Consider the following 15,544-nt stretch of genomic DNA (forward strand, 5'->3'; position numbering starts at 1 on the left):
GAATAAAACAAGCCACTGAAGTAAATGTAGGTTTTACCTGCCAAAGTAGGCAAGGCAATGATTTAAAATTTTAAACAAAAAGCAGTGCTGGCTTCAGCAGGACAGAGAGACCGGCTTTGCTTCAGCTGACGGAGGCTCTGCCAGGTTACTAAGTACAGCAGCGGGGTCTGCTGAGTAGCTCTAGCCCCATGTAGAGTGACAAAGTTGGAAATACGGACCTGAATGCCCATCTTACACTGTCTTAACACTTACATTGGGATCATCTGCCTGAAGCTTTTGGCAATCATGCCACAATAAGGTCTATTCACATCATCAATTCATGTATCCCCTCATTATGAATCTTTTGGTAAATGTTACACCTTTCCATTACTGTGCAGTTCACACAGCAAGGCATAACAAACTGGCTGTGTGATTGAGGTACAAAACAAACATCCAGTTAATTCTGCATCAATGAAAGCAGGTGGACTGCAAAGCTCCAGATATTTTACTTAAAGGGGACCTATTATGGCATCTAATACCTATTTTAAACAGGCCTTCAGGTTCAGGTTTAGGTTACTTTATTGATACCCAAGGGTAAACTGGTTTTGCAGTCGAGAGTTAAACAAGCAGCAGAAAACAGACAATCAGTTCAGGAACAAGACATTTAAGAAGAACACATACACATAAAACAAGAGACAGCTTCGGCTTGACAGAAAGTGCTGCAGTTCATGAAATAAATATAAGAAATAAAAGACATGAGGCTAAAAAAGAATTAAAACACCAAGAGCAAAATTTCCTCCAAGTTAGGAATGGATAAGAGCAATAAGATAAAAACATTGTAAAATACATCGTGCTCCAAAAAGTGACTTGTGCAACTTTTGTGCAAACTACAGCTTGTTCACCAGTTCACCTTGAATGTCTTAAAAACAAGCTTTTGATTGTTTTTGCTAAATAAATTAGAAATTCAGCCTCTGAGCCATGTCTTTATCATCCCATTCTCTAACCTCATTATCTATGTGGGATTCTGAGTGGGCGGGGCTATGATAATGAGGCACTGTGCTGATTGGCTGCCTGAATGACGCGATACACCGCTACGAAAAAATGGCGGAAGCTCCGGCTGAGGGGAAACCACTTTATATATGTTAAAGCAAGAGAAAACGTGTTTTTCATAATAGGTCCCCTTTAAGTGAAAACCTCACCAGAAGAACTACCTGGGTAGCACCATGCTGCGTATTCTCGTCAAATAGGACAGAAGGTTTTCACACCTATTTGATGACTCAATGACTGAGTAGACCTTTAAAAAGCCCTAAGCAGGACAGCCATGAATGAAATATGTACTTGTAGGTCTACTATTTCATGAAGAATTGCAAATGTATTTAGAAGGTTATTCTGAAAGTAACTTTAAGAAACTAATCACAACAAATCAACAGCATCAAGTATGGATGACTGGGATTAATCTAGCTAAAACAAATACAAGCACTTTACTAACAATTAGTACTGATTACTAACCTTTAAAGTTTGCATGTTGACATACAATACGGATTATATTGTGAAACCTGAATAGACTAAACACATAATCATTACACTCATCTATTTAGTTTGGTTTATGTTTCTTTTACCATATACTGGTACATGTGATTTTTTGTCTCAAATGTTTATCAAAAAAATGGGCAAATCAAATATTTTGTCCCCTTTTTAAAAAACAATATATCATTATGATGACAATTTCATACTAAATAAATTAAAAAACACTGTCTATAATAAATAGATTAAATACTAATTAATTGAGTTCCCTTTATTTAGTCATCTCTTACATTAAAAAAAAATCTTTCAATAACAGTCATGCAAAAAAATTAAATAAAATCACAATTTTACATTCACATATGCAATAAACATGTAATGTTACTCTCATGCTGGGAAACATGCTGTGCACATTCATATATAAATATGCAGATATATTTTTAACCTAAAAATGCACAGACGTAGAAGGTAGACCAATTACTATCTTTGATTCAGTTGTTCCAGGTGTAAGTGCTAAAAAAAAAAAGTACTTAAAGTACTTATGACAAGAGCCATTTGTCTTGTTCTATTTCAGATGTGGTCCATTTTGATGTTGTGTCTGCCATTTTTTATTGTTTTAAATTTGTAAATGTTTTATATTTTCTTCACCTCTACTGTGAATGTGTTTTTCCTTGTTAGGAATGACTTTTATGTAGCACTGATTGTCTAAGTTTGTTTAAAAAGAAATAAATGTCCTTAAGATCTGGAATCAACTGAAACAAAGTAGATATGTAAATATACAAAGGAATGCTTCAGAACCAAGTTTTGCAGGTAAAAATGGAGAGTATTTTCATGCTCGTTGAGAGAGGTTCTGATATTATTCTGATTATGTTTATGGTCGTGATTCCCATTTCGTCCAAAATCCATGTGCTTCCAGACCTTAAACTTTGACAACTTAGATATGCATTTTTTTTTAAACGAGAGTTAAGAGATAACTTGAACATTTGCTTGAATCTCTTGTTGACTGGAGTTGTATTGCGTGGGTGACAACGTGTTTGCAGTCACTGTAAGAAGTAATGCTTGTTTGGCTTCAACAGATTTTTTTAAAGCCCTCAAACATATTTTCAGAGCACATTTCCTCTGGGTTGCTTAATTTTCATATTTTCATGTCAAAAAAATTACTTTTATTTTTGTTGCCTGAAATTATGTGAAGCAGCATTGTAAGATTTGTTATTAAAATGATTGTAGGCTCTTTTAAAAAGATAGATCCTCAGTGTGTAATATCAAACAGAAGTTGCAATGTAATCAGTGTAGATAAATATTTTGTAAACTTGTAAAAAGTGAAATGCATGATGACATTCTGTAAGATGATTTGCCTCAGTATAGACGGGTAAACTAAAGGTTTAGTCTGTGCCATCTGCTAGCATCACTTCTCTCAGTGCTCCAAGCCTCATTAAACCCTTTAAACACACTAACATTACATAAAATAATAAAAATTACTCCACATAGTGGAAGTTGTATTGTATAGATTCTTTGTTTTGTATGCCAGTGATGTGAAGGAAAATGTAACTCACAAAAAATTGATAAAAAGACTCACAAACTCTCACACACATGCTTTTATTTTTACATTTGTCATAACAGATTTGATGTATTTGTTAATGTGTTGTTTCAAAATGTATCAGTCAATGTCACAACTGCAAGTTATCTTTTAACTTAATAGCAGATATAAATCACCAATTTAGATACTGTACTTATCACTCTCTGAAGCAAACGTTGAAGTAAACTAAAAAACAAAGCTGGAATTTGTGGTAAGTGCCTCTATGAGGCCCCTGTAGGCTCTGATGTCAATTTAGGATGCAACCTAGCTAGATTTACCTAGCTAATCCTTTGAAACAGCACTTAATAGATGACTAGTTGTTACTGAATATGTACATATCTGTATCTACACATCTTAATACATTAAAGTCATATAAAACTGCATTTTCTATGTATAGTTTGTGCATGTTGTCCAAAATATTTCATGTTGCTATTTCTTAGCAACATAATGTGCATGTCTACATTAATAGTTAAACAGAGCCTGTTTGTATTGACATACATATATATATATTTTTTTCAGTCAATATTTTATTGTATCATTTCCTGATGATGTGCTTTTTTTTAAATGCAGATTTTTATTTATGAATAAGCTATTGTAATTGCCAATGACAACTTGGACCTGTGTTATTCACTGGGAGAAGAACTACACCTATATAGGGGATAAATAACTATATTTTGTTGCATATGAATTTACTCTAAATGCAAATATTTCAGTACCTTTTGATATCATGTCCTGATGTTAGCTTTGAGGGGGAAAACAAAAAGGCGACTTGTATTGTTAGTACAGTTTGTCCGTTTGGATTCAAAGTGAATTGATTGCTGTTTGATTTGCTTTGAATTGTGTAGTGAAAACACTCAGACCTCCAAAATATAGTTACATATGGTTGGGGACACTAAAGTAAAGCAGCTATGAATCCTTCACAAAAAGAAGCTGGACTAATACTTCAATTAGAACTGGAAACCATAGCTATTTCTGAAAATTGGGTAGTTTTCTTATTGGGTTCTTGTATACTTGACATCGAGTCAAGTATTGTCAAAATCCCTGGATGTGTTCTTGCATCGTCCTTTTTTGTCAAGAATGTATTCGGTGGAGACTTGAGATGAAAAAGTATCCCAGAAAGGAGTTAACAAGAAAGTAATTACTTCACTATTGCTTAACAAAATTTTGTTTTATTATGTTTTCATGCAAGAATGTAGTTCTTTTATCTTAATATTTGTGGTTATCAAGATATAGCCTATTTTAAAATTTCCTCTAACATTTTCAGATTTTTTCTTCATTCTGCTGAATTTGTTTTAAAACACGGTTGAAATTAAAAAGCATAAAACCCATGAAAAATATGTAATTCTGAATATGCGTTAACCTGCAAGCTGGGCTATGATGCCATGACGTACACAAGTACACTGCTGTTCCAACTGCAGAAAGAATGAACAGTGTCCTCCCGTGGAGGCAGCACGGTGGCTTAGTGGTTAGCACTGTTGCCTCACAGCAAGAAGGTCCCCGGTTCGACTCCCAGGCCCAGCAGGACCTTTCTGTGTGGAGTTTGCATGTTCTCCCCGTGCTTGCGTAGGTAAATTGATCTATCAAATTGCCCGTGAGGGTGAGTGTGTCTGGTTGTTTGTGGGGACTGCGGGTGGAAACTAGCATTTCTGCTAAACCCGGTGTATTTACACTGCTTAATGTAGTGTTAATTAATATGCATTGTCCCATCTAAATAAACTTTGAAACCCATCCTCCGAACCTCCAAATTGATTCAATTTGACTCAATTCAGTTCAAAATCAATCACAGCATGGTGGCTTGGTGGTTACAAGCCACCATGCAACAGTGCGCAGAAGCCTTAAGACAGTGGTGAGTTTTGCTGTGGGCGTAACAGAGGAGTACAAGGTGGAGGTGGAACTGCATCAAGGATCGACTCTGATATGAATAAGCAGGTGTTTGCTATCGTGCAGGACAGGCTGACAGATGAGGTTAGATAGGAATCCCCATGGCAGATGATGAATACAGATGACACTGTGATCTTTAGTAAGAGCAGGGGTGGAAGTGTCCACTGTAAAGGAGAGGAGTGAACGTTTGCCTCAGGAAGAGTACAGGTGTGAATGAGAGGAACCCAAGTGGAACGGTGAGGCTACAGGGAGCAGAGATAAAGATGTTGGAGGATTTTAAGTACTTAGGTCTACACGACGGTGGTGAGACTCCCAATGTTGTATGGTGTAGAGACCGTGGAAATGAGGAAAAGATGCAGAGACAGGGTTGGAAGTAGCAGAGGTTAAAATGTTGAGATACTCTGGGAGTGACAAGGATGGATAGGACCAGGAATGAGCACATCAGAGTTACAGTGATGTTTTGGAGAAAAAGTCAGAGAGCCCTGACTGAGATAGTTTGGATATGTACAGACAAAGGAGAGTGAATATATTGGTCAAAAGATAATGAGTTTAGATCTACCAGGAGGAAGATCAAAGAGGACATTTATGAATGTAGTGAAAGAGTACATGAAGTTAGTTGGTATGACAGAAGAGGATGCAGAGGATAGGGTTAGATGGAGGCAGACGATTTGCTGTGGCAACCCCTGAAGGAAACTGACGAAAGGAGGAAAGGAAGTGTGTATGGGGGTTTGTCTATCTATGATCATTCGATGGACTGGGAACCTATCCCTGTCTTGTGCTCAAAAAGAGCTGGGATGTGCTCCAGCAGACCCATTAGGCCTTGAATATGAATAAGCAGGTATAAAAGATGGATGGATTGATGGATTAAGCTTGATTTAAATTTATAGAATCTTACTTCAACCAAATTTAATTTAATTACCTGTGACTCCATTCAAACTCAATTCAACTCGGATCAATTAACTTAAATTCTATTCAGTTTAACTCATTTGAAGTACAACTTAGTAGTAAGGCACTTACATACTGGTGTTGGGTAACATTTGCATAAAAGTGGGCTACCAATTTTACTCCATAGGCCTTTACATACTGGCCCAAGCAAGAGAGAAAAATCCCACAAATGTGTGTCCTGATGTTGGAGAAATCTGTTTCTGCACTCCAACTATGCAGCGGCAAGAATGAAGACACAAGAGAGAGAGAGAGAGGTTAGATTCAACAATCTTAATACTTGCACAAGGAGAAGACAGTCAGCTTAACATCAAGTGTTAGCTACCTCCTGACTACTGTGGTTAATACCAACGTAAACCATATATATATATATATATATATATATATATATATATATATATATACATGTATGTATATAAGTTACAAATCAATCATATTGATATTATTCAGTCGTCTCCAATATTTATCTGATTCAATCATGACTACTACTGTGACAATCAATCACAGTCTTTTAGTTACATTCAATAGGTCAACAGTGCCTCTTCCAACACTCTTCTAGTTCAATTCAATAGAACAAAAGTCGCTTCCAACACTCATTTTCACAATATTTTTCTACTTGCATTGCTGGGAGTGTAATGATAGTTACAGACATTTTAAAACAGATAATTTTACATACATCTTCACAACACCTTACATACACGAAACCTGCATCACCGAAGTGTGACTCCACGTAAAAAATAAAATTGAGGAGTGGACGATGCTGTCAGCTTTCTTCATATTGTTACGGTCCTTTTAACAGGAGGGTGTGTAAACATGCATGTGCAATTACGCAAGAGAGGCATGTGGACAAGAGAGTGGACAAGAAGCCGCTGTTGCTGAAGACACTGTTTTTAAGATAGCTGGGATGGCCTGAATGGCTTCCTGTCCTGAGAAGTTTACTGTGCAGGTTTGAACAGTGTAACTAGACAGATTCAGCTGCATGTACAGCATCAGTACAGTAAATAAAAACGCTGCAACTCTTCCTCACCAGCTGCTGTTTCATTTGTTTTATTTGTTAACTACAAGAGCTGCTTGTCCCTGAAACAAAGTGTGGCGTCTCTGTGCTTGTGACTACGGTCGGTCCTTACATACTGTACATGACCATAGTCTCTCCTTTATCACGCCTTTTGGAGGCAGAAAAAAGGTGATCAGATTTAGTTCCTTTCCAGGAAGCAACTCCTGCATACAGGCACTGTGACCGGCAAAAGGGGGAATTGATCTGCAAAGAAATGCCAGTATGTAAGAACCTTTAGTTAAACTCAATTTAATTCAACTCAGTTCCAACTTCACGCCACTCAGATCAGTTCAAGTCAATCCAATTCAACTCAATTTAATTATATTCAAATCAGCTATTGGTCTATAGTTGACTGAGCAACCTTGTCAGGGTGGATGATTACAGCCCTCAGAATATAAGCAACTGCATTAAGGATGAAGGATACATGAAGAACCGTAACCCCATCAGCAAATATTTTACTTTTAAACTGGTCTCGTGCATTAACGTTAAACTGTGGAATCCACGCCCGTGCAGTGGACATTGACAGGGGAAAAGTGAAAGGAAGTACCAATGAGAAGAGCAAATACAGCTGCCGTAATGGATGACATCTGTGAATGATATCGCAACAATGACCCTGTGCATCTCATACAAGTTTTATTTTCATAATTGAAAGCCAACCATTTTCATTTCTGAATGTACTAATGATGACAACTGTACTGTTTCTGTATTGTGTGTTGTGTACTTTAATGGGGGTTAATCCTCCTGAAAGGCTGTGTTATTCATCCCTTCACAAAGTACAAGTGTCTCCTTTTCAAATGGGAAAACGTCCTTTAATAGGTCTCAGATTGTTTGAATGTATCCATCTGTCTAAAAAAGTACTTTTTTCATGCAAATGAAATGCACACATACAGTAAGCACTGGTGAATAACTGGTTGAGAGCTGCTTACGCCATCTCTTTTTCACTTTGGAAAATGATTTTGTTTTGTACACATTAGACCACTGCTACATTTGAATGGAGAAAATGGTTGTGGTCACCGAGCTGACAGCTTGTTTCATTCAGTCTCTTGTCTGTATCTCTCATAATGTCAAAATAATCTTTAATGACACCACTTGTTGATTATGCTGCTCAAGAATAACTTATGTGCCAACTTTTTATGTGTGCTTATCTATATGGCATATAGTGTTTCTGTAGTTTGTTTTAGATGTTGTCATTTTTAAATTTCTGCACTTCATTCTGACACAGTTAACCTGCAGTTCACAGGTAATGGTAATCCCCTGATTATTTCACAATTAATGCCACTAACATGATGAAACAGTGTTGTGAAAATCCAAGTAACTTGCTAATTTGAAACAGAAGTTTAGCACTTAATACTTAACTGTAATGATTCAAGTCAAGTTTCATTGTCAGTGAACTTGATTTTCTACATTTTATGTGCCATTGGTGAATTTAATAATAATATATTTCTGTTTTTGTCTTTGCAGTGTTAAGTTTCTAGCATTCGCCTTCTCTCTTATGAGGAGTCAGTAACCAGTAGACAAAATTGCGGTGGGAGCCACATAAACGACAGGCATGTCACGGATGGAAAGTTTAAAGGAGATCTTTGGGGGTAACAAGAGAGACCAGAGGTTTTCCTGAATTTCAAAAAAGAGAGAAAAAAAAGAAAAAAATATATATCACATGGTCTGCTCCTCACATTGTTACCAAAGCAGCCTCCTGGAACTCTGATCACACCTTTTGACAACTGCCCGACCGATTTTTTTCTTTTTTGTTTTTGTTCCCCCACCCCCTCCACCTTCTTTTTTCTGCAAATTGACTGAGCATTGCACTTACACACTTTTGGAGAGGATAGGACTCCTGATTACACATTCCAGATGACGTCGCTCTGACACTATAAATCCCATCTTGTTGATCAACTCAGCACCGTCTCCAGGGCTGCACAGCTGAGCAACTTCAAGAGTTTCAGAAAGAGAGATTTAAAAAAAAAAGAAGAAAACAAAACACTTCTCTTCAACAGGACTGAATGAACACTGTAGCATTTCTGCTAACATATTGTAGCATCTGTTGGCTGGGAAATAACTTGACTTAATCCATCAACAGTTCAAAGAGAGAGGAATTTATGCATTCAATGGATCTTTTAGATGTCATTTTCCTCATGGGTTTTTTTTTTTCCAGTGAAGAGAAAAAAAAAAAACAACCTTCAAAGATGGAGTACATGAGAGACAAAGGATGGGTCTGATTCATTAGCTCACTTTGCGTTTCAAAAATGCACAAATATGAACTCAGTCACAAATGCACAGTATTTAACAGCACCCTCCAAGAGTCCCTTGTTAAAGTTGAATATACTTGTATAATATGTTTGCCACTGAATCTATGTCTTCCATTAACTTCTACCAGAGTAAAAACGCTGCCCTCCCCCCACTTGTACTGAGATTGTCCCAAAACAACTATGAAGCCGAGCAAATTAAGCACATGTAGCATCAGCTCAAACAAGTCATGTCACACCGAAGGCCAACTGAAGCGGTCTCATACATCTCATAATGGTGGAAAAAGACTTATCTTTATCTCTCATGTACTGATGTTGGCTTGCCCGAGAATCCATGTGGGATACCAAAGGTCCTATAGCATGTAGATGCTCAATGGCCTTCTGTAATGTGTAGTAGATTAGGAGAAATTATTCTACGTAGGGTGAGGCTTCTGTTCACCCTCATGCTGGTCATTGCCTCTCAGTCTTTAAACTGCCACTAACATCCCATGCCTGTAAGCACATATGCACATGTTTGACTAACGCAGTCACGAGGAGCAAAAAGACTCCAGGAGTCTAGTCTTAAAGTCCTGTTGGTTGAAGATATCAGGCTGCCAAAAAAAATGCCGCTCCTAATTCCCAAAAAAAACTAAGTTTACTGCCAGTGCAAGTACAAGTGCACATCAGCTTATGAATGGTCTGATATCTTGCGAGGGACCAATCTGAGCATCATTCCCCCGAACACAAAGGCCAACACTGCCATTCAGGCTCAAGACTCCCCAGATGCATACTGCCCTGTCTCTCTCTTGTCCCTTTTTCAGCCAACGATTGCTTAACTGGCTGTTCAATGTTAAGATGAAGATACAGGGGAGCCTTTAAGGGAAGAAGGGTACATGAGAAGAAGAAGTGGACCAAGACCAGAGCACGCATGGACATGTACAAAGAGAACAAATCTATATTTTGATAAACAATTCTACAACTCTCCATGACTTCGGATTATGTTTCTCAACAACAAAGGTTCAGAAAGGCAGATTAAAAAAAACAAAACAACAAAAAAAATACAAAGTCTCATGCAAATGTGAAAAGAATAAATGCTGTGGTGAAATGGAATCCCTGAAAAAGAAGAAACTGGATGAGTATTGCTCACGAGGGGTGTGCAACGCCGCTTACTCCACAAGCACTGGGAAATGCTTTCATGAAAGACATAGAGCAATGACTGACTCATGCCTACGCAGGCATGGGGAAGACAAAAGACGGACACTGAGATAAATGGAAAAAAAAAAAGATAATGCATTTTTGTAACTTTGTTTACCAGCATGACTACTTTGCATGACTGTCTTTTCTGCAAGCCCTTAGTTGAAGACAAGGGTGCTAGAGATACAAAAAAGTATATATAAAATAAATTAAAAAAGTGTTATATGCAATTCATGTTTTAAAAAAGATTATAATGAAAGAGAAGAGCTATATTTTGTTTTGAAAAGTGAAAAAAAAATGTGAATATTGAAACATGTATGTTTGCAAAGTACACCCTGATCTATGTTTCGTTTGATGAAATCTCTCTGCTACTACTGCCCTACACTCTTCATTCCAGTGTTTATGACCTCTGCCATAGTTTTCTTTTGTAATGCGTTAAGCGGTATATTTTCTAAATATTCAATCAACAGACTTTGCCTGTAGCATCTGCGCAAATGACGTTAGTTCTTGCTAAACCACGTTTTATCCCTGAATTGTTTGCACAACTTCCGTAGCAAAAGCAGCAGCAGTTCTAAAACAACAGCTCTCCATACCACAACTTTGACAGCTTCATTCATGGTTTCTTTTTATTTCAATTTTTTTTTCCCTTCGGCAATAATACCAGAGTTGTCATGTGGCTGTAGCAGGTACATCGGAAGAACTTGAGTCCTTCCAGTTTCTTCAAGGCTTTGGTGTCGGGGTCTAGGATGCCCCCGCCTTTGCAAGATTTTGATGGGATGGGCTGTTCTCTTACACTCAGTAGAAAAACAGGAGTAAAATTGTGTCTCATCCATTGAATACCGACACTGCTGTAGGAGATACTATACTGGCAAAGAGTCAAGAGAGATTTCAGGTTTGCATGGAACTGACTGCCATTCCAAAGTCTGTGTGGTTTTAAGGACTCAGGTGTGCCAATAATGTGTGTGGATGTAGTTGTTTTTGGTATTTTAATATTTGGCATAATAAATTCTAGTATATAGACAAGGATAATGTGAACACCTCACAGTGATGTGTAAAAAAAAAAGCATGCATTATGACTTGATAATCTCTCAAGGGGGAAGAGTCTTGACATTCCCCCTTGGCCTCCTGTCATTGTTTGTCATGAATCCAGTCGTGATAACTAGAAACACTGTGCCGTGTTGTAGAGCAGAAACGTCTTCCTCGGAGAGGCAACTGAAAACTACTCACACTCCCAGTGTCAGCATGAGTGTGTAGAGGTAGCACGTCTTGTTTTGGGGTTTTTTCTTTTCTTACTTTTTTTGTTTTTAAGATGGTCTGGTGTTAGCTTCCATCGTTTACCATAGAGTTACCATCGTCCTGTTGCCTAGCTCGTTGCAGCACGCGACATAGTCACGTAAGCACCAGTCAAAGAGACCCAGAGCTTCCAAAATTGATGTCAGAAACTGCGAAAGTCAGTGATAAATATCAGTGTCCACCAAGAGGAGATTGATTATGATCTAATAATTAAAAAAAAAAAAAAACTAACGAAAAAAAACTACAAAAAAAAAAACAAAAAACGGAAGAATCTCATTGTTGAGGTTTTCTTCAAGAATCTACTCCTTGGGTTGGTGTTCCAAGTGAGTTTCCGGCCCTGCTGGTCCAGGGTTCAGCTCAGGCAGCTGAATGGTCCTCTGTCCATTCTTAGTGAATTTTGAGCTGGAGGCTCACCACAAACTGAGACTCAGTGGAGTAATAGAGACTACAGACAGTATTCAGCACTTCTGTTGAGTCTGCGCTGGTGTTACAGGGTCTAGAACTTTTATCTATTTGCAAAAGTGGTCCATGGGATTTTAGTTTTGGTCCTGTATCTTTTCTAAAACACACATTTTTCAGTTCCCATTTCAGATGGCATTAGGCTACTTATGATATTGTTTGGACACAGAGATGTTAGTGAAAATTTTTAGATGTGGTGTGTGCACATCTACTTACAAAACCGTTGTGCTTCACCCAGCTGTTTATGCTTTTTACGGCCAAGTACTGTCTTTACCTGCTGACGTTTTCCGCTGTTAGGTCTGCCTTGTCTTTGTTCACCACCTTGTGACTGCCCTGCCGATGCGAGGTTGAAAAAAGATGTCTTTTCTTTTCCAATGCATAATACTGCCATTTGATTTAGACACGTGGAGGAGAATGGGTTACAATGTCGAGAGTGCTAAGTCTGTTTTATTTTTGAAGGTTTGCAAACTTTAGAAAATGTTATATATTTCATGTAAAAAAAAAGAAGAAGAAAAAGAAATCATACAACCAAAACAAATATGCTTTACATAGTAAGTAGATACCACAGGTATCTGCAGGTATTTGGAAGGTGTCATGTGATCTTGTGATGACAAATCATCAATAGTTTTCTGCTTTATTTTGTTTTTTTCTTTAAATGCCTGTTTCTGTTTGATATGTTCTTATTTTTATTAGTATTATTTTATTTTGGAGGACACTTGTATGCAATCTGCACCACTATTGCCACTGATTGACACTTACTGTATGCTCCCTGAGACACAGACGTGATGTCATCAGTTCAGATGATTGCAACCGTATATTAAGTGGGTTTATGGCTTTCCGTAAAGCTACATAGCAATCAAACGTATTAAGAAATATTTTGTTTTACAAATTGATGAGACCAGATTCAATTCAGAGGAAATTATAAAAATAGATTTTTCTAATATAATAAAAGTTATTTTAATTAGAAAAGCTATAAAAGTCAAACCTATATACATATGTTTAATTTAGCATTCTTGCATCATGCATCCGTGTAAGCATTCCAAAGAATAATTTTACATGCTATCAAATGATATAAAACAGACTTTAGTAGTGGTCCATTGTACTGTGGTCTTAGTAGGGGTGTGAATGGGGAGAAGAGGAGGTCACTGGAGCATCTGGTCGTGATTTCTGCCGGATTTCATTTTTGAAATGTTGGGACACTAAGAACAACTCATCAAAAACTGTATAAAGTATATTTCAATGGAATGTTCATGATCTATCTTTTTATATTTCAAAGAAAAAATAGAGACATATCAATAAAGCGTCATAATTGAACATATTTCTACTATTGAGACTTAAAATGTATGAATGTCAATGCGATCTAATGTGAATCAATCTCCATAGCAGCTTGAATGATTAACTGATTAACGGTCATATGATGCTTTTTCAGAGACATTAAAATTGCTTCAAAGTCATTAAAATCAACTTAAAATAAATGAAAAAGTCACCTCAGTGTTGTGTTGCTGTATTTAAAGGTTCCAGTTACTGATAAATGCCCGTTTCCTGCACATACTGACCGATATGACAATGTGCACCGCTGCCACAGTTAATTCATCACTCTGTCAGGAACACCATACCCCATCGCAGTGACTGATCTAACCGGAGTTGAAGTGAGGGCACAAATGAAAATCCAAAGTCTTCAAAGGAACAAAAGCATGACACGCCAGAGGAACTGAAAGTCTGAGGACGCGCTGTATTTCCACTCCCGGGAGTTTAGTCCCACTGCCAGGGACGGTTACAGTCAGTACTGGAGTTGAGGGGGGATGAGGTGGGATGGCATCCCCCCTGAAATAAAAACCGTCAAAATCATCCCCCCTGTAAAACTGCCATCCCCCCTTTCCATCCCTTATGTCATTTCATCAATGAATGTGGTTTTACTGCTATTTCAACATTTAGAGTCACCACCAGAAAAATTACTTATTTGACAATTTTCACCTGTTTCAAGTAAATTTTCACTTTAAATAAGTAGGAAAATCTGCCAGTGGGACAAGATTTATCTTCTTATTACAAGCAAAAAAAATCTTGTTCCACTGGCAGATTTTCCTACTTATTTCAAGTGAAAATTTACTTGAAACAGGTGAAAATTGTTGTTTTTTCCAGTGACGAGTCTTGTTTTAAGTGTAATGAGATTTTTTTATTTTTTTTACTAAAATGAGACATTTTAACTAGAAGTAAGACAAATATTCTTGTTAAGATTTTGAGTTTTTGCAGTGATCCATTTTACTTATCCTGTGAAGGACAGAGTCATATTGATAAGTTCAGAAAACTGTTTTTTATTGTTGTGTTTTGATGTATTTGATGTAAGCCCAGTGGATATTTAAAGCTTACAGAAGGCTGCATTTAACTGCTGCTATGTCATATCTGCAGTATTTCTGCAGGTGTTTTGGTCAGTGCTATTATTTGTAATATATTATATTATTTGTAATCAGCATAAATTATCTGTCCCCATATGATAACATCCACCATCCCCCCTGATTTTTTTTTTACAACTCGAGTACTGGTTACAGTCATGTCCAGAAGTGTTCCTAACTTTGTCCACTGAATTTGGAAGAAAACACTCAAGTGTATATTTTCAGCTTTAATTTATGACCCTTCCAAATATATGGCATAAGCTAAAAGTATGCACTTTGATCGTATCTTTATTTTATTTCAAGTGCAGAGTAACAGTGTATGAAGGTAAAGTCATGAAAACTAATTGTCCAAAAACTTTTGGACCTTGCTGTACATTAAGCTATTTTCAGTCTTTGTCACTTGAAGGTAATCTATAAATCTGAGGTCAACTGAAACGGTGCCGTGGCATTTTAGAATGAGGGGGTAATCTAAGCACTCTGTTGCTCATCTCCGATCAAATAACTGAAATGTTATCTCAACATCCAAGACACTGGAAACCAGCACATACCTGTGAGCTGCTCTGCTTTCTTAGGTTCTGTTCTTGGACCTGGAAACTGAGATTTGACAACAGTTGGAGACGTCACACACCAAAATATTTGAGACCATCAGCAACAAAGTTGAATAAATGTTACAGATATGCATGAGCAAGTTGAAGCTCTCAGCAGAACATCAGAAGTTGGATTGTTTTCATTTTTGAAAATAACAATTTAGTGTGACAATGTAGTTTTCAGTTATCCACACAAACTGCGTTGCAGAGATTTTTGTGGTAAGTGCAGCCATTGCATGACTTCTCCGGATAAAAGTAAGAAGCTGAAGAATTTAAAGATGATCCACCAAACCAGAAGCCTGTTTCATCTGAAGTAGTCAAATACTGCTGAACTATATGTTTTGGCCTAAATATCCTTGAGTGTATTACAGAACAAGCACATTTAGACAAAAGCTCTTCTGGGTTTTGTCTTTGTTCTTTTTTTTTCTTTCTTTAAGCAGACTGTG

General features: G+C 37.2%; 1 protein-coding gene across 3 annotated transcripts in view; it reads left to right on the forward strand.

The window, feature by feature from the left end:
• kcnc3b (potassium voltage-gated channel, Shaw-related subfamily, member 3b) overlaps nt 1–13,602 on the forward strand; it is a 67,911-nt gene extending 54,309 nt beyond the window's left edge. For 2 of the 3 annotated variants that reach the window (XM_061709070.1, XM_061709074.1), the window contains one exon: nt 8,415–13,602. Coding sequence is in view for 2 of the 3 variants with exons in the window: in XM_061709074.1 (XP_061565058.1) it covers nt 8,415–8,428 (14 nt within the window). In the remaining variant the exon portion in view is untranslated. Of the gene's footprint in view, nt 1–8,175; nt 8,194–8,414 lie in introns of all 3 variants that reach the window. The other variant, XM_061709073.1, reaches the window with a different exon arrangement.
• The last annotated feature ends 1,942 nt before the right edge of the window (nt 13,603–15,544 follow it).

Source organism: Cololabis saira, chromosome 19 (assembly GCF_033807715.1).
Source record: "Cololabis saira isolate AMF1-May2022 chromosome 19, fColSai1.1, whole genome shotgun sequence".
NCBI classification, from domain to species: Eukaryota; Metazoa; Chordata; class Actinopteri; order Beloniformes; family Belonidae; genus Cololabis; species Cololabis saira.